Raw genomic sequence first — 27,929 nt, forward strand, 5'->3', positions numbered from 1 at the left:
GGGTAAGAGCGGAGTAGCCTTTGACCGCTAATATTGACAGCGCCAACATTGCCAAAAACGAGGCCAAATTCAGTCATTTTTTGGTCTATTTTGTGTTGGTCAATGATATTTCTACCAAAGAACGTCACAAAATGAGATGGAAACCAAACAGCAAGGCCCACACAGAGCATGCCTGCGTCTCAGCTGCATGGCCCACAGGCTCTGTGCCCACAATAAATGATGCATGCATCCTTCCTGATTGGTCCCTTTCCGTTACATTTTGGTCTTCACTCCTTTCTGTCTATCTGTCAGTTCTATAAGTCGTACTGCATCTTGAAATCGATACATCGTGACCATTTTTCCCACTTTCCTACCCCTACATCATAAGTCTAGACGTGCCATATTGACTGGCGTCCATTGTGCCCCCTGAACCTGCAATGAAGAAAGGGGAATGTCGCAGCGAGTGTCCACTTTGGAACGTCCATATGGAACGACCATATTGGAACGTCCACGGCATGGCCGACCGACACAGGCCAGCTCACGTAGGCTGCTGCACGAGCCTCTTCTGGCAATCTTTTCCATTTTTCTTGTTTTCATGTCTTGCATGTTTTGTACGCTTTGCATCTTGTGCGTACTTTGAGTATATATTAATGGCCTCTCGTGGTCGTTGTTGGACACTCGGCATATTCCCTATTGAACCATCAACTTTATCAGCCCCATCAGCATCTTCAACTTCAACTTCTCTGTGCGTTTTCCCTGTTATCTGCTTCCTTGCCAGTCATGCCTCGTCTTGCTCCACCCACGGATGACCCCGACATCTTTGCTTGGATTATCAACAAGGGTGGAAATGCCCTAGATGCCATCCGGGACGAGCCAAACAAGGCAATCTTTGTTGGCCAACACAGCAGCAGGTATAATGGCATAAAAGACAAGTCGGACCGGTTGGAGCTCCGCTTCAGCCGAGGCTTAACAAAGCCCGAAGAAAATGAATGGCTGTTTGGCACACTGGGCGGCAAGTCAGATGTCTTTGTGTTTTCCCTGGCCGGCACCACCGTCCCCGGCACAACGCGCACGATGCGCTCGCGTGTTCGCCGACAGCAGCACTTTGGCCTGTTCATTACGCCGGATCTGCGCATCCATGTCCGCTACTTGGACATGGGCTGCGCCATCGGTCGTACCCACACGGATCACAAGACGAACAACAGCAATGTCTCGTGGCACCATGCGCGCAGGATTGGCGAGACGGCGGTTGTGTACCGGGGGCCGTTTGAGGACCAGCTGTGGGAAACGGTTGACATCCGCGTGGAAGATGCCGAGACGTACCAGACAGCGACGTTCGGGATCCAGTTTCCGAGCCACGATAACGATATGGCGTCGGACGCGTATCTGGCCAATCTTCAAGCTTGCGCCAAGACGCCTGTCATCACAAGAATGACCGCCGTCGCGTCCATGGCCGGCACGTCGGTGCTGCAGACGAACCGCGACAGCGATCGCGTCTACAGCCGGCAGCTTGACGCGGGCGCTTTTGGGCAAGTGCAACTCTGGATGGATCTCGATACGGGCGACATCGGGGCGCTGAAGCAGCTCAAGGACGGCCTGAGCGACAGCGCGTTACGGGATTTTCAGCAAGAGATTCAATTTATGAGCAGATTCGACCATGTACGTTTTACATTTCTTGTCCCTCTCTTCTCTTTTCTCTTTTCTCTTTTGTCTCATTTCCCTTTGTCCACCTATGCTTTTCTCTTTGCTGATATGCCCACGACGTTCTCCTTTCGCCTCTCTCTTCTCGCTCGCAGGACCATGTCATCAAAGTGATTGATTTTCAACAAAAACCCTTGGCACGCGTCTTGATGCCATACTACTCTCTCGGAAACATTGGCAGATACCGCCTCCGTCAGGACCAGTGCATTAAGGCCTTGGAGCAGCTGTTGCAGGCCCTCGACTACCTTCACGAAGTGCATCACATCGCCCATCGTGACCTCAAGCCGCAAAACATCTTGGTCGCCAGCCTCGATCCCATCCACATTGTCCTGTCTGATTTTGGGCTGTCCAAAGAGGCGCACTCCCAGAAATTGATGCACTCCTGGGCCGGCACCGACAGGTACATGGCTCCCGAAATGTTTTCGACGACTGACGGCTACGACTTTCGCGCGGACGTCTGGTCTGCCGGCGTCATACTTCTGGAGTGGGCGCACGGCCTACCCGCCTTCGACGTGCCTTTCACACGCGGAACGGCAATGGAGTGGACCGCCCAGTGGACGCAGATGGTCGTCGATTTCGTTGCCATGCGCCGTGGCACAATTGACAACCGCATTTTCAAGCTTCTCAGCCTCATGCTGGTCATAGAACCGGGTACGCGCCGCACTGCCGGGCAGTGCTTGGATTTTGGTGTTTCACGCGGTCTCTTCTCCCAGCCGTCGCAGGCCGCAGCCGCGGCCGCGGCCGCGGCCGCTTCTGCCAACATGGGCAGCATCGGTCTTGACCATTCCGGCCACCATGGCCTTCCTGGCGTTCCTGGCCTCGCTCATGACACGTTCAGTTCTACGGCGTCTGGGTCCTCAGCATCCGTGTCAACTGGTTCGTCATTCCCAGACGTGGCATCTGCTGGACTTGTGTCGGCAGGATCTGCGTCCGCACGTCTCTCGAGTGCTGTCCAGGTTCACCAGTCGTCACTCTTGGACAAGGTCATTTCCGGCGGCATCAGCAAGAAGTCCCGGTTGCGGTTTATGCGGCAAAGTGCGCGGAACTATGAAAGCGAAAAGTGGTCCAACATATCTCTTGGCAGCAAGGAAACATGATCAGGTGGAGGATGATTGGATGGTTGTAGGTGGACTGCTGCGAGTGGGTGGTGTCCAGATTGCCAGACCTTCCCCCCCCCCCTGTTTTTGCCTTTGTCTCTTTTAGCTGTCTTTGTTTTTGTGCATCTTTGTTTTTCCTTGAGTTTAATTTTTGACCGGTTTGCATGTTGTTTGCCTCTGTTTCCGTTTCCGTCATTCGCTTATTCTCGCCGTCACCAACATCTCGATTTCCCATTTCTTTTGTTTTACTTTGTTTTTGCTTTGTCTTTTCTTTTGTGCTTCAATGGTTTTGACAGAATGACTCCCCATATCATAGTGTACTGTACCCGTTCACTGCCTTATCCCTTGCTTCGTTGACCGCTAACCCTAGGAAATACCTTTCTCATCGTCCTTGCCGGGTGTGGTTAGGGGGTGCCGAGAAAAGGTAGACCTAAAAAAAAGAATAAAAATAAATTGGAAAAGCAATGACTACGTTCAACTTATTGATTGATCGCGACAATTTGGCGGTGCTGTTCTTCCTACTTTTTTACTACGATACTGACAAAGATTATCCCCTTCATGGCCATAAATACGACGTCGCTCTGGGTTGGTTCTAATCCCTGTCGCCACTCATATTTCTAATTACGTAGCTTTACAAAGGAACCTGGAAGCCACCCTCGCCACCGTCGTTCCAGCTTTCTGCCGGCCAAACTCGCAGCGACTTACTCAATGTCAACAAGCGCTCGGGCCAGCAACAACACGGACAGAATATTTCGTATTCTGTACGAAATACATGTACGCGTATGTTTCGCATGCCCCATGCCCCATTAAAAAAGCCATATTCTGACCATTAAGGAGTTAATCCACGTGGTCTGGTTTCACTGCTTATCTTGGGCTAGAGCGGCCTTTGAGTCACCGTCTGGTTTGCGTGTCCCTGTGGATCGATCTGATCGGCAGACACCGGCGCTAACTGTTACTAAACCAGGCAATCGGGTCCAGTCTGCTGCATGGTTTCTCATATCAACCGGCAAGGCCATCTACGTGGCGACAATCAATGTGCCCTGCCGCCGAAAAGACATGACGCTGAACAAGGTCACCGTTTCGACCGGAAACCCTGTTTCTGGTACTGGTCGAGCAAGTCGCTGATATGGAGGTAGAACCGCGATGTTTGTTTTTAAGTCTTGTTTGCGTGAGTGTTGGATGTTGGTTTCCATTGTCAGTTTGGTCATCTCTGCTGTATCACTTGACTATTTAATTGTATTCTGTTGTACGTATGTGGCATGCTCATCGTCGCCGTGGCGGGTGGTGTGTAAGTAAAGTAATAGCCACAGTGTGCTGAGAACTGAGTGAACAAAATAAATATGTCACAAGAAAATTACGACCTAATTTGGCAACGGATTATCCAAAGTCTTTTTTTTCTTTGTTCTTTTAACCCGGTCACCGTGTCTTTACCGCATCTTCGCGTGTTCGTGGGTGCCAAAGAAGGCCACGCCCGCCTTAAGCTGGCGCGAACTTCTGCCGGGATGCGCCGGTCCACAGCGCTTCTCGGGGCAAAACTACCCATGCTCACTGCAAACATCCTTGCAACTGACCCTCTGAACACCAGCGGAGTCCCGTCTCCATCTGCGCAAGGGAGGCCGAAGGAAAGGAGCGATGCAGGAAGACAAACAGGCGAAGAGGAGACACAACAAAACAGCGAGACGACAAGACAGAAAGATGACAAGACGACGAGGAGCGTTTGTATCGCACGCAACAAGGCCGGGGCGGACGAGAACAGACGCCATCGTGGCAGGTCGTTTGCTTGTCGGTTCATGCATGTTTTTGTCGTCAAACGACCCCTGGTGTCTGTCGTGTTTCGCACCTTTTTTCTTTGTATGCCGTATCTTTCCTCGCCTGCCTTCTTCGCTATTGACGTTTGCAAACAGCCCCAAAACGGTTACTTGCCACACAAAGGCACAAAGACACAACAATAGCAGTCTTCTTCTTCACCCTCAGCCTCATCACCATCCATCCGAGCAAACAATGCCATCTATTGCAGCGCCGGCGGTCGAGCAGCATGCCACCGGCTTCGGCTTCGGTACACCGTCGCCACGGCTGTTGTGGCGCTTTATCTTGGCCGAGGAAGAGAACGAGGTGGCCGAAGACGACTGCGACTGCGACTGGACACAGTTAGCCTACAACGTTGAAGTGTAGCGTCAGGCCGAATCTGCTGTATGAGCACCTGGGCTGGGAGGGTGACCTCTAGGTCCTTTGCAACCCGGCCAGCTTCCTTTACAACACAGCTGGCATGTGGCACGCTGGGCGCCGAGCTGCTCGACACCTCCGACGGCGTTCCCCCTCGTGGTTGTGTCCAACATTCTGCACACGCTGTGACCACACCTGCCGCTGGCCGTCTGGGACGATGTGACCGTCCTGACGCCCTGGGACCGCTACCGCGCCTTTGGCGATGTCTCGTTCTTGTCGGGCCAGCACGAGAGCATGGTCGCCTGGGTCGACCGCGGCGTGCCCCGCGGCGCCGACGGTCTCTGGCTATCGACACAGCCGCCAGCTTGGCGACTGGCTCGACCCGGGCGTGATGACGAGCTTCAACCAAGACTCCCTGGGGCTCCGTCATCCACTGGCTGCACGAGAGCGTCGCCGGTGTGCGCTGCCTGCGTCCTGGCTGGCGCACCTTTGCCGACAGCCCCACCCCGGGCGGCACCACTTTGAGAGCACGTGGAGCAACCTGACGGCGTGGCCGCCGCCGCCGATCAGGGGACAATTTGATTCAGACGACGGGGAGGACACGATTGTGTAGGGAGGAGGAGGTACGCAAGGCAGACAACATCGGTTTTGCTGCCCGAATTCCCCGATAACCCGTCGGGAGTAAGTAAGACACACCCGTCCACCGTTTCAGAGAAGGAATGCATCGTCAAACTATACAGATTGGCAAGACCTTGTCATTGGGTGCAGAGGTCAGCCAGGATTTTGTATTTTAGTATGCCCACACAAGCCAAGAAAAAGCGTGAGATAAGATGCAACGCAACGCATAACATGCGTAGGCAGGATTTGGAGATGTTGTGCTCCGTAGTAAATACGAAATCCAACAGAATAGAACTCGTACTAGCAAAACGTTATGTTGCAAAACAACCTACTTGTCGATCGTCAGTGTATTCAATACGATGTCTTGAGGCTGCTGTATTCTGCCTGCCGGAACGTAACAGCCTCGTCTGTCCTGACGCCTCTGCCCAGAATCTCGGAATTGAACGAGTCATGCCTGTTGGCCTTGGGCGGGATTGGTCAGTTCAGCGAAGGAGCAGTTATGTTTTCCCGCATAACGGCGGCATGTGCTTCTAGTTAATCTCTCGGCGACTTTTGAAGGAAGAGGAATAATAATTAAAACAGAAACTAGACAACAGAAATTACTAGCACTTGTTAGCGCTTGTCTGCTACGCTTCTTGGCACCTGTCGGCCAAAATACAGCGCCCGTGACTCCGAGCCGCACATACATGTACGCTGGACGGATGAATCCCGGCCGCTAATCCTTCAGGGCACGACTCGAACCCCGTTCCAGCAGGCTCAGCCCTGTTTGCACTCGTCGACTCTTCCGCCGTCCATCGTCCTTAAGTCCACGATGCTTGCCCGACGTCCCCACATGACGCCCATCCTTCAGTTCCATCCTCCTCCAGATCCTTCCTCCTTCCGCCACTTCATTGTCCACCATTCGCGCCGCTGTTTGACGCCGGGGCATTTCTCTCTCGTAACAGTTTGAAGCCGGCGACAAGACACTTTGCTTCGTATCTCCCGTGCGCGCCTTGCCACATGTGGCCTGCCTCGGATCGCTGATAGCTTCCGTTAAAATGGCTCAACCGCCACTCGTCACCATGGCCGCCCAGGCCCCCATGACTCGATGCACCTCCAACGAGCACAACGACGTGATCATTGACTTTGGCGACGTCGAATATTCATCTGCCTCCTCCACGATGGCCGACGACACACCCCCCGCCCCGGCCGGCTTGGCCGCCACTGTTGTCCGTGACGCCATAGAAATTGACTTTGACAGCGCTGCCCGTGCCGACGGAGCAACGTCGTCCGAGGAGGAGGCCTCGACTGCCACCGACCCGGCTTCCCCAGAGTCGTCTGTGACCTCGACCTCGACCGCGTCCACTCCAAAAGCTCGTCGCATACCATTCACATCCGCCGAGCGTCTCGCCAAAGCCACGCCCGATGTCGTGCCTGACGAGCCTGTACTGGTAGCCAAGTACTTTGCCCAGACACAGACACAGACAGGGACTGCTTCCGAGAAGACGGCGCTGCTAGCAAGCGAGTCGTCGGCCGGCCCTGCCGACGAATCCACCGTTCTCTACCTCGCCTATGGCTCCAACATGGCCGCTTCCACCTTTGAGGGCGCGCGCCGCATCAAGCCGCTGTCGTGCGTCACCGTCTCCGCGCCGACGCTACGGCTGACTTTTGACCTGCCGGGTGTGCCGTACCGCGAGCCCTGCTTTGCCAACACGGCCATTCGCAGGCCGCCCAAGACGCCGCCCAAGATCCCCGACGTGCCGGACGTGCCGGACGTCCCTGACCTCCCCGTTCCTGGCCCACCAGGGCCGCCACGAAATCCGCCACCCAGGGTTGGCAGCCACGGCGATCCCATCTGGGACGGCCCGCTCTACGGCGTCGTCTACGAGGTGACCCGCGAGGACTATGCCAAGATCATTGCGACCGAGGGCGGCGGCGCGTCGTACCAGGAGATCCTGGTGCCGTGTCTGCTGGTGGCGCCGCGCATGGGCGTGCCCGAGAAGCCCGTCGTGCCCGTGCCGCCGCGGCCCTTTTTGGCGCGCACCCTCTTTGCGCCGCAGCTGCCGGCCGACAAGAAGGCGGTCGGTCAAACGGAGGGCGGTGACGGTGACGACGAAGACGACGATAACGGAAACGGGCTCGCTCGCCGGTGGCGCGCTTTTGTCCGCCGCCTCGTCCGCTTCGCCACCGTCCGCACCCGCCCCGACCCGGACTACGCCCAGCCCTCCCAGCGCTACTTGGGCCTGCTGACCTCGGGCGCCGCCGACCACGAACTGCCCCAGGCCTACCAGGACTGGCTCGCCAGCCTGCACCCCTACACCATCACCTCGCGCCGCCAGGCCATCGGGCGCGTCCTGCTGCTGGCCGCCGCGTTCCCGTTCCTCATGCTGGTCCTCGCCGCCGGCCGGATCCCCCGCAAAAAGGGCAGCTCGGGCCGCATGCCGCCGGCCATGCTCATCGCCGTGGGCCTCGTCTTTGGAAGCGTGTGGTGGCTGTACGACCACGTCTTCCGCGTCGTCTTTGGCGACGGCGAGCGGACGCAGCCGACACCGGGGGACGCAAAGGGAGGAGACGCGAAGAGAGTCGACGAAGGAGGCGATGAAAAGAAGAGAATAAAGGGGTAAAGAAGATGGAGGGCAGAGGGCAGAGGGCAGAGGGCAGAGGGCAAGAGAAAAAGGGACAGAGGTGCTACGACGGCTGACGGCTCTGCTGCTTATTTGTGTGCTTTTACGTCTGGTGGAACCATTGCTTTTTTCTTTTCTTTTTTTCACTTTACTTTCTTGGCTGTCGATCTCAACAATGTAATCTACGGCGTAATACGGATGACATGACAACGTTTTGGCCCTGCTTCCTGCATATGCATATGCTACTAAACGGTGTGCAATGAGATGTACAGAACAGGCAAGTACAACGGCTCTGTACGCATATTGCTAGGACCGCACGATGCGCAAGCACGGCAATGGGGAAGGAGCGACCACCGGTCTGTTGTTGTTGCTGGTTTCTGTGTTTTGATCGTTCCTGCCGTTTGAAGACCAACGACGCGCTTGCATTGGCCGTCTTCTTATTCCCTCCGTCCCACCAATTGTTCTTTTGTCCAAACATCACAACGTCAATATGCCACACAACAACCCCAAGAACAACTCTAGCAACAACTCCAGCAACAACTCCAGCAACAACTCCAGCAACAACTCCAGCAACAACTCCAGCAACAACTCCAGCAACAACTCCAGCAACAACTCCAGCAACAACTCCAGCAACAACTCCAACAACAAGAGCTCCAGCAACATTGCCGTCGGCCGGCCGGCAGTTTGTAAGTCAACGCACCCAACAATCGGCATCAATGCCCACATCGTTCGCCAGACTAACGGAATAACAGAGCAGCACTGCGGCTGGCCGACGCGGTCCTCATATAGAGAAACACAGCTGTCTCAAGACCAGAAAGCGGGTGCCCAGGCGTGAGCTGAAGTGAGCCGAAGCAGGCCTTGCAAAGGTCTTGCGGTGGCGCTTTCATGTCGCCCCGAACAGCGCCCTGAATCCATTCTTCGGACGTATTTTCGAACGGTATGAACGTCCATTGCCATGGCCAAGACATGGCCTCTGCTGGCGCAGGACAATCCGCGGCGGCGGCAACCACTGTCTACGGACATCAAAGGAGACAGTGCCAGGCCGTATTGCAGCTGCGTACAACTATTCGACTGCCAATAGTTTGGGTTCGAGCCAGGAATAACTCCATCGCCAGAACGGACCATTTTGTGTGGAAAAGGACTTGAGGGAGAAACATGACATACACGAACACATGCTATACTTTGATAGAAAAAACAAAAGACGACGGGACGTGAGACGTGAAGACGAAAGAAGCAGCCAGAAGAAGGGCAGGGGCAGTTCGGAGGTGGTTGGGGAATGGGACGTAGAGAGCAATGCAAATCCTAGTCAAAAGAATCCGCACAAAGTCATGGTATCAAAACAGATCACCCATCACCGTCTCGCTCCTGTCTGCAGCATATTCTGTTGGTGGCTGTTGTTTACGCCGATATTTCCTACAAGACGATTGGCTGAAATGGTAACGTGACACTCGGCGGGCGAGACGGAGAACGGACTTTTGGGTGGCATTTGGCCACGGCCGCCGGGATCCTGTCGTCTGCGGGGTGGCTCCTTCCTGCACAAGCTGCAGCTCCTTTCTGGCCCTCGGACATTGCGGCGTTACAGCGTACATAAAAGATGTGACGTCCCTGAGCGAGGTAATTGTATCTGGACCTCGATCTATCCCGTGATGGTCTCCAGAGCCGGTACAGATTTTGTAGGTCCATCCATTGGCCCTCATCTCGTCTCATCCACATAAGCAAACGCACACTCGCACCCCCAGCCCCACCATGTCCAAGCTTATTGTCGTGACTGGTGCAACCGGCAACCAAGGCGGCTCTGTTGCAGCGACCTTTCTGGGTCTGTCCGGTTGGAGAGTCCGCGGCATCACGCGCAACCCCGACTCGGCCAAGGCCCAAGCCCTCAAGGCGGCGGGTGCCGAGGTGGTCCGGGCCGACCTGGGCGACAGCGACACGGCGGCTTTACGGGCGGCACTGGACGGCGCCCACGCCATCTTCCTGAACACCGACTTTTGGGAGACGTACCGGCCGGCGGCGGCGAAGCTGCTGTCTGCGGGCCACGACCCTGCGGCGGCGGGCCGTCTTGCGTTTGACCACGAGACCAAGTGCCGCAAGAATGTGGCAGACGTGGCGGCGACGCTGCCGACGCTCGAGCGGCTGGTGGTGTCGAGCCTGACGTCCATCGTGGGCGGCTCGCTGTTCCTGTCGGATCCGCGCGCCACCACGCGCGCGTTCCACCCCGAGGCCAAGAACTGGGCCGTCGAGTACATTGAGACGCAGCTGCCGGCGCTGGCAGCCAAGCTGTCCGTCATTGTCCCTTGCGCCTACAACACGAACCGCCTCATGATTCCGCGCAGGGCGACGCCGACGGCTACGACGGCTACGACGGCTACGACGACGACGACGACGACGACGACGACGACAACCCCCGCAGGCATCTACGAGTTCGTCTCCCCGCTCAAGACGGACATCCACCTGCCGACCATTGACCCGGCCACGGGCACGGGCGCGTTTGTGCGCTGTCTCGTGGAGGACGAGCCGGCCGGCACAAAACTGCTGGCGTTTGACAGCAACCAGACGCTGGGGGACCTTGTGGACGTGTTCCGGCGCGTGACGGGCACCAACGAAGCGACGGCCGTGGTGGTGCCCGTGTCCACGGCCGCGCTCGTGCAGATGGGCCAGTCGTGGGAAGTCCTGGCGACGGTCGACTACATTAACGAGCACGACGCGTACGAACGGGGCGAGCCGGGGTTTGTCCGGCCGCACCAGCTGCGACACCCGCCGGCGCGGCCGTCGTACGAAGACTGGGCCAGGACGGTCGACTGGGAGAAGCTGATTGCAGGGGAAGCGTAATTGACAGGGAGGAGGGCGGGCTACAGTTCAGAGTACAGAGGCATAAAAGACAAAAGTGTAAGAGAATCATGGATAATAAAATAAACATTACTGTGTCTATGACTGTCTAGAGTAGAGTGAAGAGAGGATGATGAAACTTATGTCAAAAGCAGAAAGAAAAGGCTATCTAAGAGCATGGTATACGCCGTAAGGAAGACTGAAATAAAAGGAGAGGAAATGTGAAGACAGGAGCGGCCGTGCCTGCGTTTGTGGCCGTGCAGGACTCGAAAGCGCTGAGAGAAACGACGTGCGCATAGGCGTGAGCAGACCACGTCTAGTGGTCCGTCTCTGATCCGACCGACCGCTTCTCCTCGGCGCCCACCACCGTAGCAACACTGGGGACAGCGGTTTCGCCGTCCGTGACCGCCTCCTTCTGCATGTCGTTGTCGCTCCCGCTGCCGCCGTTCCGCGCGGCGGCCTCGTCCACCACCTGCTTCGACTTGCGGATGTCGTTGAAGCCCATGCCCCAGGCCGACAGGAAGCAGACCAGCGACACGGCCAGCACCATGTAAAAGACAACGTCGAGGCTGTCCGAGTAGGCCCGGAGGACACCGGGGAGCTGGTCGGCGGAGACGATCTTGCGGAATCCCGTGGCGCCGGCGAGGAGGACGGCTTTGGCGTCGGTGTCGGGGGCATACTTGTGGAGGTTGGCCGTCAGCTTGGTGTCGAAGACGGTGTTGAACAGCGTCAGGAAGATGGAGGGGCCGAGGTATTGGCACCAGACGATAAAGGCCATGCCGGCAGAGAGCTCTTCGGGGGTGATGGCGTGCTGGATGGCGACAATGGGCTGGGGCGTGCGTTAGTTGCGAGAACGAGAAAGGGGGGAGGCAGGTAAAAGAACAAGAAAAGGGACAGCATACCATTTGGAAACCGACACCGCGGCCAAAGCCAGAGATGATCTGGAAGCCGACCCAGTTGGCCTCGGACGTGCCGGGCTGCAGCAGCGTGTAGAGGCCGCTACCGACGGAGAAGAGGAGGGCGGCAGGGACGGAAAAGGCCGGGACGTAGCCGACCTTGGCGACCAGAATGCCCGAGGACACGGCGCCCAGGACCTGGGGCAGGATGGTGGCCAGCATGTAGACACCGCTCATGATGGCCGTGACGCCCTTGACGGCCTGGAAGTAGATGGGCAGGAAGAAGGCGGCGCCAATGACGCCGGTCGTCAGAAAGGCGTAGTTGACGCCGCTCATCCAGACGCGGCGGCGGCGCACAATGGGGAAGGGCAGCAGGGCCTCGTGGCCCTTGCGGTAGTTCCAGGCGATCCAGACCAAAAAGGTGGCGCCGGCGCCGACAAACAGGCCAATGACCTGCGACGAGTGCCAGGCGAACTGGTTGCCGCCAAACTGCATGGCCAGCAGCAGCATGATGATGGCGGGCGCAAAGAGGGCGAAGCCGACGAGGTCCAGGTGGCGGTGCAGCTGGCGGACGACGGCCATGGGCGGCTGCTTGGGGGCCTGCTCGGGGATGCGCAGAAACACGAGGGGCGCCGCGACAATGAGGCCCAGCGGCAGGTTGATGTAGAAGCACCAGCGCCAGGTGTAGCCCGTGGTAAACGCGCCGCCGATGAGCGGGCCGAGCACGATGCCCAGCTGGGCGATGCCGATGACGATGCCCGTCAGGGGCGGCCGGCGCTCCAGGGGCACGGAGGCGTAGACAATGGTGAGGGCGCCGTTGATGAGGCCGGAGGCGCCAATGCCCGAGACGGCGCGGCTGATAATCAGCATCGCCGACGACTGGGCGGCGCCCGACAGCGCCGAGCCCAGCTCAAAGACAAAGAAGAAGGCGATGAAGGACCACTTGAGCGAAAAGTGCAAAAAGATCTTGCCCGTCAGCAGCTGCAGCACGACGCTGCCGAGCTGGTACGACGACGCATACCAGCCCACGTCCTTGAGCGAGTGGAAGTCGTCGGTGATTTTGGGGACGGCCGTGGACACGACGGAGTTGTCGAGGAGGATCAAGAAGCAGGCGAGGGCGAGGGCGAGCAGCAGAAAGAAAAGCTTGATGCCGGTGACCTGCTCGGGCTGGCCCTGGGGCTGGTTGGACAGCGGTTCTATGTCGACGGCTGGAACAACGGCGGGCGCCGCCACGGCGTCGGCGATGGACGGGTCTCGCTGTTGAGCGTTGTCCGCTTTCTCGTTGAGCCCGGACGCCACAGCAGGCCCGTCCCGAAGCTGGGTGTCAGTCATGGCTGCGGGTGGCGGTCGGGGGCAATGTGCGATGGTGACACAATGTATAAGACAGGGATGCAAGCAAAGAACAAAAGAAAAAGACGAAGAGAAAGAGAAAGAGAAAGAGGAAGAAATCAAAGAGTAGACAAGACGACAAGACAGAAAGGAAGGATGAGGTGGAGCAAGGACGTCAAGAGAACGGAAGCGCTTTGTCTTATACGGCGAGAGAAGACGTGCGAGACGAGCACATAATGTCGACCGGCCGTGCTGACTGAGAAAAGAAGCAAAATAAGGCAAAAGGCAAGGGGACTGGATGGAGATGGATGGGGTCGCTGACAGGTCGGGCCACCCGTAATTCCTTGAAACCTCCGTAATCCGTGCAGGAGACAAGACGACCGGGTTTGGCACACAGGTTACCGTGCGTGTCAATTGTACGAGCCATCCGTTTCGTTACGGTTGCTGTGGACGGGTAAGAAGTGCCAGCGTCCCAGCGTCCCAGCGTCCCAGCGTCTCAGCCCTAGTTGATGGGGCAGTGAGATGGATGGTGTGAAGAGAGACGGTGTGGGAAGGCAGAGCAAAACGATAACGAGCGTAAAAGGCCACAAGAAACAACGCGAACGAAACAGTCTCGTCGCGAGAGGGTGTGAGCATAATTATGTCATTATGTCAGGCATAACGGGGAGTCGGTGCTTATTTTGCGTCGGCGTGTCTGGCTGCGCCGTTTGACTTTTGTTCTTTTGCTCGTGTCTCCGGCACCTGAAAAAGTATCCGACAAGTCCGCTTTGGCTAGGACGGACATGGCTATTGAGCCGCAGGCAGCCTGCCGTGTGGAAACGACGGCAAGTCCCCCCTTAAAAAAAAGAAAAAGAAAAGAAAAGAATCCATAAAGCATGGAAATAAAGCAAGGAGATAAGCAGAAAAACGTTCAGTTTGAGGTCGACACAAACTCTCCGGCGTCGAGAGAAATTGACATGGACGCCGACGCGCAAACGGCCAAAGACTGTGCACTCCGAACATATTTGAAAAACGGGCGCGAATACAACACACAAAAGGTCGACATGCAAAAAAGCACTGATGGGCGCAAGAGCCGGCAAAGCGGCAGCACAAGCTGTCAGACGGAGGTCGGTGGTTGCACCTTTGCGAATCCAGCAGTCGAATGGCAGTCATCAGTCGATTTTCTCACCCATTCACGCAAACGTCGACGCTGTATTGCTTCGTTTGCGTCGTAAATGCCCGTGCTGATTCTGCTTCACACTGGCCAAAAAGACTGTGTGCAGGCGTCACTGTGAGACGCCTGCCGACCCATAATCCTCTGGAAACACGCACTGCTCTCTTGTGCGCCAATCTCACGGCAATCCACTCTGGGTACTCTCCATGTCAGAGTCAGAGTCAGTATGCCCCTATACGGCGCCGTTTCGCGCGCCTTGCAGTCACGGTAGGGGTCCGTGACGGCGTCTTTCCTGGTTAGGAAATCAAACCGTGTTGTTGGGGGGCTGCGGCCTGCTTGGCAGATCAACTCAGCCTGAAGAACTGAAGAACGAAATGCTTCAACTTGTCAACAGCACCAAAACGTGTTCGACACAACGCTCCCTGCGACTGGACCCTGACGCTGTCCACGAGCGGCCACGCAAGCTCCGACCCGGATACGGACGACGCGAGATCGTAACGCCGGTTTGTCCGTATTCTCCGCCATGGTGATGGGCTGGAGTGGGCGACGTCGCGAGCAGTTGAAAAGATGCTGGCGGAGGATGTCGTTCTGATTGGCCGCCTCCAGCCGTGCAGCCGTGTCAGATCAAAATGGGCCCAGTTCGCTCGTCTCCACTTTTAACTCCACTTTAGCGCTGGCTCAACTGACTAATCTGACACGGAACCGGAACCGGGACCCAAAAACGAGGACATCCCGTGTCCGCCGCACTTCGAGGAGCCCGGACGAGCGTCGTCTTACACCGCCGGCACCACTAACACACCTGCCAAGGCAGCTCAGCCTTATTGCACACCACGAGGTATTGCAGGATCTAGATAAACAGAACCGGTGCCCCGACGGTCTTCAGCATTGGCCGTACGGGACCAGCACAGAAAGCCCAGAAGAGCAGTTTCGTTTGTCATTGCAACTCCTCGGCGCCGTACCAAGCGCACTGGAACACTCTGGAAGCTGTCCGGACAAGGAGTTTACTTGATTCTGTTGTTTTTGTTTGTCATCCGGCCGTTCGTCGCGCCGTTAATATTGGCCAGTTGGCACGGGGTTGCTCTTGCCACTTACACCGGCGCACTTGCCTAATCCACGCAATCCACGCACCTGCAGCGCACCTTCCACAACCTCCACTATGATCCATCTACTAGGCGAAAGCCGGTCATCAAGGTCGCCCGGGTCGGAAGGAACGCCACAAACTGCACAGTCACGGTCTTCACAGCCACAGGGCACACAGTTAGCCCAGCCACCACAACCACCACAGCCTACACAGCGTGCAACACCGCCAGCAGACGCTGCCTCTGGTTCCGCTGCCGCAGGCCGCCGCACGCGCGCCAACAAGGCCTGCACCAACTGCGCCCGCATCAAGTGCAAGTGCATCCCACGCGCCGGGCTCGGCGTCGACGGCTATGGGTGCGAGCGCTGCCACCGCCTCGGCAAGACGTGCGAGCCGTCGTTGGCGGTGGTGCCGTCACCCAGACGGGCACGGCCGGCGGCGTCGGCGACCACTGCCCGCGTCAAGCCGTCCAACTCGCGGTCGGCGCGGCTCGAGGCCAAGCTGAACGATTTGGTGGATCTGCTGCGGACGTCGCAGGCCATATCCGAGCCGGCTGTCGCCGCGGCGCTGGCCACAGACGGCGGTGCGCGTCCGAACCACGCCGCCGACCCCTCGGAAGATGACGCCGACGGAGACATCGACACGTCGCCGCGGTCGAACCTCACCGGCGCCGCGTCTGGTGCCGCCTCGACAGCGCCCACGACGGTACCGGACCCCGATCCGGACTCTGACGCTGATGACGCCCTGAACAACGCCCACCACGACGCGCCGCCCCAAAAGGACGACGACGACCTGCTGCCCCACGAGGCCGAGACGTGCCTGCGCCGCTTCACCGAGGAAATGCTGCCCCTCGCGCCCTTTCTCTACCTCCCGCCCGACGTCACGGCCAGCCGCCTGCGACGCATGTACCCCTTTCTGTGGCGCTGCATCAAGGCCGCCGCCTGCGTCCACCCGGCCCACCGCGTCCGCGCCGCCTCCCAGGCCCGCACGGCCATCGTGCAGCGCGTCGTGTCGCGGGGCGAGCGCAGCATGGACATCTTGCTGGGCATGCTGACGTTTGTCACGTGGGTGCACCTGTCCACGAGGGACCGGTTCCACCGCAACTTTGCCACGGTGGTGGCCCAGCTGTCGGTCTGCGTCGCCTGGGACCTGGGGCTCACCATGCCGCCGCTGCTGGAGCCGGCCGCCACGGCCGGCGAGCGCTTCGTGCCCGTCGTGCAGATCCCCGGCCTCCCCGCCTCCATGTGGAAGGCCCAGCGCAGCATGGAGGAGCGCCGCGCCGTCCTGGGCGTCTACCTCGTCACGTCCACCGCGTCCCAGATGTTCCGGTCCGCCGACGGCATGCGCTGGTCGCCCTACCTCGACCAGTGCCTCGCCCAGCTGGCCCAGGACTCGACCGTGCCGCAGGACGCCATACTCGTGCAGCACGTCAAGATGCAGCTGCTCATCAGCCAGGTGCGCTACGCATCGAGCAACGGTGCCAGCGGCGGCCGTGACGGCTTTGGTGGCGGCGGCGGCGGTGGTGGTGGTGGTAGTGGTTATGCCGGCGGGGGGGCTGTCGGTGCCGGTGGCGGGGCCAGCCTGTACCGGTCGTTTGGCAGTGGGCCGACCAACCTGCCGGGACCCTACATGGACGCGCTGCGGGCCCAGCTGGACGACATTGTCGGGCTGCCCAGCGTCGACGGCACCTGCCCGGCCTTTGACAACTTCAGCACGCACAGCCTGTATCACTTTGCCATGCTGGCCATCCACGAGTCGGCGCTGGCACGGCAGCCCTCCAGAGCGTCGACAGCCACCTCCGGCGCCGGCTCCGCCCTGGGGCACGGCACGTGGGTCCTGCCCGACCTCCACCGCTTCGAAATCTACCAGCGATGCCTCGCCTCCGTCCAGGCCTGGCTCGACCGCTTGTTTGCCTGGCCGCTGCCCTGCTTTGTCTGCCTGCCCAACTGCACCTACCTGCAGTTGTTTTATGTGATTGTCTGCCTGCACAAGCTGAGCACGCTGCGCGACCCGGCGTGGAACGTCGAGGCCGTGCGCGGCGTGATTGGTCTGTTTCCGACCCTGGATCGCATACTGGGCTTGTGCGACGAGCTGCGCGTCATGTTGGCCGAGGCGTTGGCCGCACCGGGCCATGCCGATGGAGCTGCTGCCAAAAAAAAGAACAGCAAGAGCAACAGCAACTCTACGACCTCCTCCTCCACCACCTCCAACTCGCCGAACCTCATCGAAGACGAAGAACACGACCCCATCCTCGTCGCCATCCGCAAGTTTTCGACGCTTAAAGTCATCTGGCAAAACGAGATGCTCGCGCAGGAACGCGAGCGCGAAGACGAAGTGGCGGCGGCGGCCGTGTCCGGCACACAGGCCACATCGTTTGTCATGATGAACGGACAGCCGGCCGGCGAGCCCATCCCGCCGTCCATCCCGCCGTCCATCCCCACGCCGTTCGACGCCCCGCCGCCCATCGACCTCTTCTCCAACTACTCGCTCGACGTCCTCAGCTACTTTCACGCCATGCCCGAGGCCATGTACGACGTGACGTGGCCGTAGGCGGGTGCTTGTGCTGTGGATGGTGCTAGACGCACCACGGGTCAGGCTTAGTTTATTGCCTATGTTTCTTTTTTTTTTTTTTTACGTAATTTTTTTTTTTTTTTTTTTTTTTTTTTTTTTGTTCGTCTGTTACGATACACCCACATCTGGAAAATGATACGACGAATAACGAAATTCAAAAGAAATTCAAATAAAACAGTACAGTCGAGATGTTGGCAGTTGACTTCCTTCCACGTGACCGCTCTTGGCGTCTCATACGAATTACTGCAAGACACTTTGACCTCCTCGCACCGTATTGTTGCCCGACGTGTCATGTCCGGGCTACCCTGTACACAGACCAGGGGTGCACGCATAACGGGATGGCGGACTTGCAATTTCAACAGGGCTTTTTGCGGAGAGGGGAAAATGAAAGGACCATGGAAGGAGACGCACCAACGACGGCTGTGAGACTTTCTTGGGAGGCTGGATGGGCTGAAAACGAAATAAATAAACAAAAAATGGCAAGCCGTTATTGTCGTCGTAAGGACCGTCTCGACGATTTCCCTATAGTCGGCCATGCCGCTTCTTAGTCTTCGACAGACCAGCTGCGGACATCTTTTTCCGCAAGAATACAGGCATGGTAATGGTATGATGGTTCGTATCAACAGTCACGCACGCCGCAAGAATGTAACTTGCTTGCTTCGTGTGGTGACAAGGACAATCGAGAGCCTTTCTTCTGGTCTTTGTTTTCGTATCTGACATGCAATGGACAGTGCCCAGACGGAAAAGACCCAGTGACAGAAGAGCGCGTCGTGTCGTGGGTCGACCTTGCCATAATAGGCATCTGCCAGCGGGGCCGTTCCGCACGAGCGCCCCAGCCTGTCAGGACAGGAAAGAGCCAGGCACCACTGTCAGGACACGGCATTTCGTTCGATTCATACGTCGTAAAGCGTCGTACGAAGTACACTGCTTCACATCACGAAATACGCACAATACGACAGTGGCCTCGTTGGCGAGTGTTTGGAAGAAAGAGCCCTGTCTTGACCTCTGGCCCAAACACGACCTGGCCGCGACCAGCCTTTCAGACGCCGGTGTCTGACAGATGAGCCTCAGACCTCAAACAGGCCCTCTCCTGGCCGTTTACAAGGTAAGCTTAATTGGGGAGTCGTGTAGCTGTCTCCGGGCAGAGTCGCCGTCTGCTGTCAAAGGAAAACGAGGGGCTCTGTCCTCAGCCTGCTGAGTACATCGTAGCGTCAGCTGGGCGCCACCTGAGACGTTAGCTGCGATAAAGAGGAAAGAGCGAACAACAAAGACAGGCATGTCGTCATGGCGGGCGTTCGTCGAACACCAGCCCAACGTCATGAAGAAAAGAATTGATGTGCATCTTGGGTCGTCAGCGCGCATCACACTCTCCCATCTGCGTGGTCTTTCAAAGGTCCTTCATCCCCAGGAATTAACCAACTCATTCTTTAATTACGCTGTCCATGCCACACAATGCGTCGCGTTGGCCCAATTTGGAATCGTCCCAGCTGGTCGCTCTTTCCCAAGTCCACGTCGCCCAGCTGCCCAAACCATGGCCTGCTCGCAGCCAGCCGCCCCACTCCAACGGGCTCCAAATACAGTGTTGTGAAAGAAAGCGGGCAAGCGCGACCCAGCCATTGGCATCATTGGCACCACTGGCACACCCTTGCCCACGCAAATGTCCACTCTTTCAGGGGAATACATACGGAACAACACGGTAAGTACCTTCGTCCCATTTTAATGTACAAAGGTACCTTGGTGGCTACTCGCGTCCATTCCCGGGCGCACCTCTCCATGCTCTCCTCCTCTCGTCCCTCGTATTGAACCGCATGTCAGATTCCTCCAAGGCGCTAAGCCCCATTGGCCCCTCTTTTTTCCGTCCTTGCCTTTTTCTCTTTCCAGCGAGCGCTGAGTCCGCACGCGCGCACGGTTCAGCAACTCTCCCAGTCGTTCTCAGCAGTCTCTGCACGCTCTGTTCGCAGATTGCTGTCGTCGTCGTCGCTTGGCAAAGTTAGCCCTGGCTCTGCCCCTGTTCATCTGCCTCCTGCAGCCTGCCGTTGCACGCTGTCCGTTTTTCAGCCCACCGCCTGCCGCTGCCAGCCACTGCGGTCGTCTCCTTGACACTGGTCGTCCTCTTTTTGTTCGTGCCTGTCGGTCGCTGCCCCTGTCCTCTTTGTCCTGCCGCCTGTTCTGTCCAATCCGTCTTACGCAGCTCGCTGGACGACTGCAACGCCAACCGCCAACTTTCGCCTGGCCTCTGCCCACTCACTGCCTTTCCGCACTGGATTGTCCTCATTTTGGCTCCATCCCAAGCCTACGTCGTCGCATTCGTCGCTTTTCGTTCCCCTGGTTCTTTGCAGAGGTCTTTTTCTTCATATTCTTACTCATATCTTCTGTTGACATCTCCTTTGAATTATCTCAAACCTTTCCGGCGCTTCCTTCCTCTTTGGCTTCTTTGGTCTTTCCTTCCATTTCTTCTCTCTCCCACTCCTTCCCTGTTTCCCTCCTTCCCTCCTTCCCTCCTTACTGCATTGCGCTTTCCCCCCCTTGCTCCTTCTCGCCCTCGCGCATCGAACCGAGTCTCCCGTCATCACCCCTTTCCTCTACTCACCCAACCCTCAAAAACAATCCGACGACAATCCACAGACAACGACTGTGAACGCCAACGCGTGATTCTCTCGAGTCCGAACATCGCCAGCTTTCGTTTTGTCTCCCGTTGCTGCACCGCGGCTTCCGCTCGCTTTGTTTTCGGCCATCGCTGCGCCCATCCTCGGATCTCCCGGCTTTTGGACTTGCATTTTGCTTTTTTTGGCTTTTGGGAATTGGGCATTTTGCGGCAATCTGTCAATCAAACACAATCTACGCAAACGAACCACACAATCAACATCGATCCCCCGGCCGGCTGAATTCACTGCCCATTCGCAAACCAGGTTCCCGGATCCAACTGCCGCCTTCGCTTCTGCTTGTTGCCGTTTGCAGCTTTCACCACTTTGCCAGGCTCGACGTCTCCATCGACTCTGCACGTCATTTTAACGTTGGAAGCCACGACAAGAAACGACTGCACCTTATCTTTGCTATTTTTGGACTATTTCCTCTTTTGCGTCGTTTCGGGCGACTCGCGATAAACGAGAAAACGCGACACCTCTGGATTTTCGCATTCCAAGACTTTGGGTCCATTTCTCGTGTTCGACTCTTGGCGCTCCAAACCCCAAAGCGGCATCGGACACAGACCATCTTCTCCTTCCCGTCTCGGCTTCACCTTTACCCTCATCCTCGCCCTCACCACCATATCCGACGCAATGGCGACCGCCGGCCTCCCCATCACCACCCTCGTCCCCTTTGCGTCTCTCCCGACGTGCGCCACCCAGTGCTACCACCTCTACGATGCCAACGGCGCCTGCGTGCCGCCGGCCGCCGCCAACGGCGATGCCGCCCAGTACGCCTCCTGCTTCTGCAACAATGCCCTGATCTCCGCCTTTAGCACCGGCACCGCCGGCGTCTGCGACTCGGCCTGTACTGCCGCCGCCGACGCCGGCGGCCTCGAGAGCATCCACAACTGGTTCTCCTCCTACTGCTCCGTCGAGCAAAAGAACGTCGCGACAAACACCGCGTCCACCACCTCGAGCACCTCCACAGCCACCAGCACCAAGAGCGCCTCGTCGGGCAACAAGAGCACAAACAACTCATGGTAAGCTATTCTGGTCCTCGTTGCGCTCGCTTTCTTTTCTGTCCTCGCTGCGCTCGCTTTCTTTTCTGTCCTCGCTGCGCTCGCTTTCTTTTCTGTCCTCGCTGCGCTCGCGTTTGTGCTCTGTCCTCGCTAACGCTACTCAGGATCGCCACACACTACCAGTGGGTCATCTTCGTCGTCGTCATGGTCGTCGGCATCACCTCGCTCTGGATCGGCGCCTGCGTCTGGCACCGCCGCTACCTCCGCAAAAAGGACCGCCAGTACGCCCTCGCCAACCTCCGCGCGTCCACCGGCGCCGCCTCCGGTACCACCGGCCTCAACGACCGTTCCATGGACCACGATCTGCACGATCTCGACAGCCACGGCATGGCCTCGCCCACCGACCCGGCCGGTGCGTTTGCGCCCAACTCGTACGATGCGGAGAAGCGCCGGTCGAACCCGTTTGGACGGCGGCAGTAAGCGGCCAAACGCAAACGCCTCGAGTCAAGGCGAGGCCGGCGAAGTCGGAGACCAGCAACGTGAGCGACAAGCCTCCCGAGGCGATATCGTCATGTCGGTTGACAAACAGAGGGGGTTGCCGTCTTTTCCATCTGCTTTATTTTCGGCATGCCGACATCTTTTCCCCTTCACCTTCACTTGAGTGTACATTTCTTACAAGTCTTTGAGGCATTGTATTTACACTAGACACTTTTCTCTCATTCACGCATTCGCACTTTTCACGGGACGGCGTTTTTCCATGCAAATAGGTTTACCGGGGTGGCCCCGCGACGTTGTTTTGCAGTCATTGTCCTTTCTTTTTGATACGTCTTGTTGTCCTTCATCGTTTGTATCTTCGTACCACATCATCGTCTGTACAGTTTTCTTTGATTGTTGTCTTGCTCGTCTATAATTGAACTTGGCTTCATTTTGTCCACCAAATGTATTCTTGTGCGCGTTTGCAGTGAAGACTTTCAAAGTAGTAGAATAAAATAAATTGTCATTTACGAGTAACGGATTTTTGTGTTAATTTGATGATATCTCCAAGGGATAGTCGGAGTTATTCACGTAGCAACATCAATGGGTCATTTGTTGACAGCTTTGGTTCTCAATAATATTTATATTGATTGTCTATCGAACGACTGCTTTTCATTGCATAATGTTCTCTTGTTGAGAAATATATTGTTTTCAGTAAGAGTGTCAAACGACGTATATATTGTATCGAAGAATCTACTTTTAATTTATCAAATATCCAAACCTATCATTTCAAATATTAAAATCTTTGTAAAAATCTTTTGAATACCACGTCTATGCCGAATATTCCAAAAACCAAAGTTCAAATAAAAGCCAAAATTGTCTCACCAGCATTCTACCGGATCGCCACGTGCGATGTCTTGTGCCGTGCCTGCTCCTCCTCGGCGTCCATGTACAGGTCAATGAGACAGCCGGCGGACCATGCTTGCGTGGGAGACTAGTCTGTTAGCAGGAACATTCACAAGGGCTGAAAAAACAGCAAATAAATGAATACCGGGGAAAGGACGTACCGAATCCTGGCAGTAGGCGCCGTCTTTCTGGGTCAGCTCCGTCAACCCTGCCCACACGCTCTCCTGGATCTGCTCCTTGCAGCCCATCAGCCGCCGCGTCACCTGCTGGAACGCCTCTGTACGGCCCTCGGCGTCGTCGGGCGACTGCGCCGCGCGCCGCCGCAGGCCGAACTTGAGCAGCGCCCGCAAGAAGAAGCCCGTCGGCCACAGCCACTCCGGACCCTGGTGGTAGTTGCGGCCCTTGCTCGTCGCAAAGTCCGTGCTGTCCTCGCTGTTGATGTAGTAGGGCCGGTAGTTGAGGTCGGCCGGGTCGAGCGTCGCCATGCCCGTGGGCCCGCGCAGCACCGTGTCGGCGAGGCAGAGCGCGTGCGTCGCGTGCTCGGCGTCGAACAGGTCGGCCGCCACCGTCATGGCAATGGCAAAGTTGGGCCGCAGCTGGTAGTCCTCGTACTCCTTGCCCGACTTGTACAGATCCTTGTACATGCCGCGGCGGTTGACCACGGCGGGGTTGACGTCGTACTGCGCGTCGTCGGCCGGCTGCAGCGGCACATAGTAGCAGCGCTCAAAGTTGTCCTGGATCAGCGCGGCCCAATCGGCAAACGAGATGGACGAGTCGTCAGCGCGCGTCACACCTTCGTGCGCAAAGCCGCCCTTGCTGTGGCGATGGGCCAGCCACTTCAGAGTGCTGTACAGCAGGCCCGTGATCTCGATGGCGGCGCCGTCGCGCGGCGTGCCCGGGATGCCCTTGGACCCGGCGCGCTCGCTCTCGCCCATCTTGTCCATCCACGTACCGCAGTTGAACTGGTTGCCGCCAAAGATGAAGCCGTTGCTCCAGTCGACGTGCACGTCAATGTTGAACCCTTCGTCGCGCATCTGCATGTCCAGGCCGGGGCCAGCATTCGCCTCACGGAAGGACATGCCGGTCGCGTGCCGCTGCAGCGCCTCCTGGATGACCTCCTCCACCGTGCTCTCCTTGGAGTAGGCACGCGGGTCGTTGGCATCGAACCACGTGTCGTCATTGGGCAGGAACCGCCGCTTCACCTTGGTCTGCAGAAGCTCGTCGCCGTCGGGGGCCCGGTTGACGTAGTCCTGGATGCACTGCAAGAAGAACCAGGTCGCGTCGCGCGCATTGTAGCGAGGGTTGCCGCCCGAGCCCAGCAGATTCGGCACCATGCCGTGCTTTAGGACGCTGGCAAACGCCAGAATATGCTCCTTCGCCTCGGCGTAGCGGCCCGTACCCAAGAAGAGACCGCGCAAGGAAATGAACACGTCACGGCCCCAGCACCGCGCCCACTCCACAGCGAAGTGCGGCAGGCCGGCGGCCAGGGACGGCACCAGACGGTTGGGGTAGAGCGACCCCGACTGGACGAGGCCCGTCTGCTGGATGCTGACCATGGCCAGGCTCTGCACGAACCACTGGCCCTCGCGGACATTGGCACTCATGAGCTCCATGGCGCGGTCCCAGCTAGCCTGGTAGGCAGTCTTCATAATGAGACCAAAGTACCGGGGATGCAAAAAGGCCGGGATGGGGCGGATGGCGTCGAAACGCTCCTTGAACCAGGCGGCCGGCTTGCCCAGGTTGCTATGTGTGTCCTTGGTGGCAATGCGTTCTAGGCGGCCAGCAATGTAGTCGAGCGCCCACTGGCCATCGCGCAGGTTCTGGCACAGCGGGTGGGCCAGGTTGTTGTCGCGAACGACGTTCTTCAGGATGCTGTACCAGCCCTGGAGACCGGCATACACCAGGCGGCCGTAGCCGGGAAGATCGTACACGCCGTCGTTGCCGCCGCTCGCGTCGCGCTCTTCGGCCTCGCACCTGTACAAAAGGAAGTTGAGGTCGACCAGGCTCAGTTCGCCAAAGGCAGCCTTGGCACCCGACGTCACAAACGTATCGAGGCCCGACGAGTGCTCAGCTGCCGGAATCCACGTTTCAAACAGTGCAATGCTGCCGGGCGGGAACTTGTCCGGGACGGCAATCGACGTATCCCCATTGTTGTAGTCGATCTTGATACCGGGAAGGTCGACCACACGGCTAGGCAAGCCGCGCAGAAACTTGGTGTCGTCGAGAGCGTTCTTGGTGGCCTCCTCGCTCGTGTCCACCTCGAGCATCCAGCTGCCCAAGTGGTTTGCGCGGGTGCCGGTCAGATGCACGGGGCTGAACGCGCCGTTGCCGTTGCCGTAGCCCGGGTAGGCCGTGTGAGCAATGAGGAAGTAGCCCTTGCGCGACTCTGGGTGCACACGATGCACGGTGACGTATTCCTCTTCGTGGTGGATGTGGGTTTCGGCGTAGCCGTCCTTGCCCATCAGCACATGGATCTGGTTCAGCAGCTTCTTAATGCCGCCAATCCCATTCCGTCCACTGCCAACCTTGACTGCACGACTGGACGACTCGGACGTGTACATGCGGGTCTCGTTGACCAAGTCCACCAGGCGCGGGTAGATTTCGTCGTAGCCCATGACGCTGCCTGTGGCGCTGGCACACATGCTCACGAGGGCGGCGTTGGGCAGCGTGTCGCGCGCATCGCGCTTTTGGGCGGGGGCCTCGTTGTCATGTGTGCAGTCCATGAACAGGGCTTGGACGGGCACGACGCGGATGCGGCGGATGATTTCGCGGCAGAGCTCGTCACCTTCAGCCTTGCCGTCAGCCGTAGCCTCACCGGTATGACCATTTGCATCTGCATTGGGCTGTGCCGACTGCTGTTGCTTCTTGGCGACATCGGAACGGGTAATGTCGTCCACTTCAAAGCTGCCAATGGGACGGCCACCGTGCTTGTGCACGAGCCGGCTCATCTCGCCCGTGCTCCAGGCCTGCATGGCCTCACGAATCAGCGAGCTGAGGCCCAGACGCTTGACGAAAATGTAGTCGGTGTCCTCGGAGCCAGAGAACAGCTCGGCCACGACGTAGAGGTTAGGGTTGACGAGGCGGGCCTCGTCGAGAATGTGCTCGGCAACGTGCATGGGCGTAGAGTGGCAGTTGTCGATGCGGAAGCCGGCAAAGTACTTGGCCATGGTGCGTGCGTACTTGGTCATATGTTCCCATAGCCACGGGCTGTCGGCCGGGCCGCTGCCGTACCGCAGCTTGACGCAGTCGCCCCACACGATGACTTCGCGGCGGAGGTAGACACGCGACTGGGGCCCTGCGTTGTCGACGAGCGCATTACCGCCCCACACCCATCCGTTGTTCACCAGGACGAGCTCTTCGATGTCAAAGTGGGCCGTCTGCTCGTTACGTGGGAGGCGTGTAAAGTAGGTCTCGATGAGTGCCGACTTGGGGCCAATGGGGCCCATTTTTGGACCGTTGTCGTCAAGACGGCAGTATTTGATGCGGTTGAAGAGCTGCTGAAGGATGTCGGCGACTTCGGCGTCGTATTCGGCGTAGAACGGCACGTTCAAGGCGTCAGCAATCGACACCAATGTGCTGTGAGCCGCGTCCTTTTCAGTACCGCCACTCGCCGGGCCGAGGACGGCTGTGAGGAGCGCTGCGCCCACCTTGCCGTCAATAGCTCGGCGGTGACGCTCGCCCAGGCGGTCGTTTCCGCGCAAGGCGTGTTTTTTGAGGAACTCGGTCTGGGTCTTGAGGTCGGCCGATTTGAGGAACGCCAGGTCGTCGACGCCCGAATACGCGTCGGGGATGGTAATGTCGCCGCGGGACCAGCTGTCCGCAGCATTGGCGGCGTCCTTCTCGACGTCGAGCACGTAGTATTCCCATAGGCGGATGCCGGCGATACACTCCGTCTTGATGGCGTCCATGATCTTGTCGAGGTCGTCGGTGCTCTGGAGATCGGTGGGCAGGCCCATCTCGCCGAGGCGGTCGCCGAGCTCCAGCAGCTTGGAGTCGAGCAGGTAGGCGGACTCGAGGTGGGGCGCGGTCTTGAGGTTGTAGCCGGCGTCTGGGTGGTCGAGCAGCCACGGGCTGTTGTTGGCGGTGTGGTTGAGGACGATGTCGGTCAAGCTCAGCAGCGAATGGTTCGTCTTGAGGCTGTGGACCATGTCCTGGACATCCTGCTCGCCCCGCGGGAAGCAAATGGGGTCCCAGGCCAACTGGTCGTAGAGGCTGTAGGGCGAATTGGACTCGCCGCGCTGCTGGAGGGGTGTGAAATGGACCATGTTGTAGCCGCGGTCGCTGATGCCGCGCAGATGGCGCTCCCAGTCGTTGGGATACTTTCCCATGAACTTGCTGATGATGGAGAAGACGGACAGAGCCTCCAGCGGCAGCGGGCGGCCGTCGAGGCGCAGGCGGGGCGCGACATCGATGTAGTAGCGCGGCGTGGTCTTCTTCTCCTCGTCGAAAGACGCGCGCGCTGCGAGCTCGGTGGACAGGTCGGGCAGGGCGGCATAGGTGGTGTAGAAAGCGAAGGCACCCGGGTGGTAGATGGGGATGGAGATGTGGATGGTGCGGTGGAAGTCCGGGTCGAGCTTGAACTCGCGGAAGTGGTCGCGCCGGAACTCGGCGCCCTTCTCGGGGATGTTCACCCAGAGGCTGCCATGGCGGCAGATGCTGGACGTGCCCTCAATGGCAAAGCGCACGACAATGGGCTGCTCGGAGGTTGCGGCGAGGTAGATGTACTGGTTGCCGCCGACTTGGGGCGACCCGTCGTCGTTGAGCGGCAGTAGATAGACCTCGCTGGACGTCATGGTTTTTGGAATCATGGTGGGAGAAGAGAAAAAGAAAAGAAAGAAAAGAAAAGAGAAGTGAAACCGGAGACAAGAGGCGGAGTTCCCCGCGATACC

General features: G+C 58.1%; 9 protein-coding genes across 9 annotated transcripts; 7 read left to right on the forward strand and 2 right to left on the reverse strand.

Moving 5' to 3' along the window:
• Positions 1-759: 759 nt before the first annotated feature.
• On the forward strand, positions 760-2,777 carry SPBR_00344 (uncharacterized protein; the record flags this gene model as incomplete). Its single annotated transcript, XM_040758663.1, has 2 exons — positions 760-1,638; positions 1,776-2,777. The coding sequence occupies 2 exons, from the start codon at positions 760-762 to the stop codon at positions 2,775-2,777; spliced, it is 1,881 nt and encodes a 626-aa protein (XP_040618928.1).
• A 2,001-nt stretch (positions 2,778-4,778) lies between these two features.
• SPBR_09064 (uncharacterized protein) lies at positions 4,779-5,129 on the forward strand (the record flags this gene model as incomplete). Its single annotated transcript, XM_040767190.1, has 2 exons — positions 4,779-4,945; positions 5,039-5,129. The coding sequence occupies 2 exons, from the start codon at positions 4,779-4,781 to the stop codon at positions 5,127-5,129; spliced, it is 258 nt and encodes an 85-aa protein (XP_040618929.1).
• Positions 5,130-5,234: 105 nt separating this feature from the next.
• Positions 5,235-5,553, forward strand: SPBR_01136 (uncharacterized protein; the record flags this gene model as incomplete). Its single annotated transcript, XM_040759453.1, has 2 exons — positions 5,235-5,396; positions 5,440-5,553. The coding sequence occupies 2 exons, from the start codon at positions 5,235-5,237 to the stop codon at positions 5,551-5,553; spliced, it is 276 nt and encodes a 91-aa protein (XP_040618930.1).
• Positions 5,554-6,619: 1,066 nt separating this feature from the next.
• Positions 6,620-8,161, forward strand: SPBR_00534 (gliotoxin biosynthesis protein; the record flags this gene model as incomplete). The annotated part of the gene is made up of 1 exon (XM_040758853.1): positions 6,620-8,161. The coding sequence occupies one exon, from the start codon at positions 6,620-6,622 to the stop codon at positions 8,159-8,161; it is 1,542 nt and encodes a 513-aa protein (XP_040618931.1).
• A 490-nt stretch (positions 8,162-8,651) lies between these two features.
• On the forward strand, positions 8,652-8,950 carry SPBR_01147 (uncharacterized protein; the record flags this gene model as incomplete). Its single annotated transcript, XM_040759464.1, has 2 exons — positions 8,652-8,847; positions 8,919-8,950. The coding sequence occupies 2 exons, from the start codon at positions 8,652-8,654 to the stop codon at positions 8,948-8,950; spliced, it is 228 nt and encodes a 75-aa protein (XP_040618932.1).
• Positions 8,951-10,461: 1,511 nt separating this feature from the next.
• Positions 10,462-13,215, reverse strand: SPBR_00182 (MFS multidrug transporter; the record flags this gene model as incomplete). The annotated part of the gene is made up of 4 exons (XM_040758502.1): positions 10,462-10,575; positions 10,607-10,969; positions 11,328-11,816; positions 11,890-13,215. The coding sequence occupies 4 exons, from the start codon at positions 13,213-13,215 to the stop codon at positions 10,462-10,464; spliced, it is 2,292 nt and encodes a 763-aa protein (XP_040618933.1).
• A 2,306-nt stretch (positions 13,216-15,521) lies between these two features.
• SPBR_00230 (uncharacterized protein) lies at positions 15,522-17,993 on the forward strand (the record flags this gene model as incomplete). Its single annotated transcript, XM_040758549.1, has 1 exon — positions 15,522-17,993. One exon carries the CDS (start codon positions 15,522-15,524, stop codon positions 17,991-17,993), a length of 2,472 nt encoding a protein of 823 aa, XP_040618934.1.
• Positions 17,994-21,292: 3,299 nt separating this feature from the next.
• Positions 21,293-22,140, forward strand: SPBR_00931 (uncharacterized protein; the record flags this gene model as incomplete). The annotated part of the gene is made up of 2 exons (XM_040759250.1): positions 21,293-21,681; positions 21,825-22,140. The coding sequence occupies 2 exons, from the start codon at positions 21,293-21,295 to the stop codon at positions 22,138-22,140; spliced, it is 705 nt and encodes a 234-aa protein (XP_040618935.1).
• Positions 22,141-23,026: 886 nt separating this feature from the next.
• On the reverse strand, positions 23,027-27,833 carry SPBR_00038 (glycogen debranching enzyme; the record flags this gene model as incomplete). The annotated part of the gene is made up of 2 exons (XM_040758359.1): positions 23,027-23,128; positions 23,202-27,833. 2 exons carry the CDS (start codon positions 27,831-27,833, stop codon positions 23,027-23,029), a joined length of 4,734 nt encoding a protein of 1,577 aa, XP_040618936.1.
• Between the last annotated feature and the right edge of the window lie 96 nt (positions 27,834-27,929).

This window comes from Sporothrix brasiliensis (genome assembly GCF_000820605.1).
Source record: "Sporothrix brasiliensis 5110 chromosome Unknown Cont19, whole genome shotgun sequence".
Taxonomy (NCBI): domain Eukaryota; kingdom Fungi; phylum Ascomycota; class Sordariomycetes; order Ophiostomatales; family Ophiostomataceae; genus Sporothrix; species Sporothrix brasiliensis.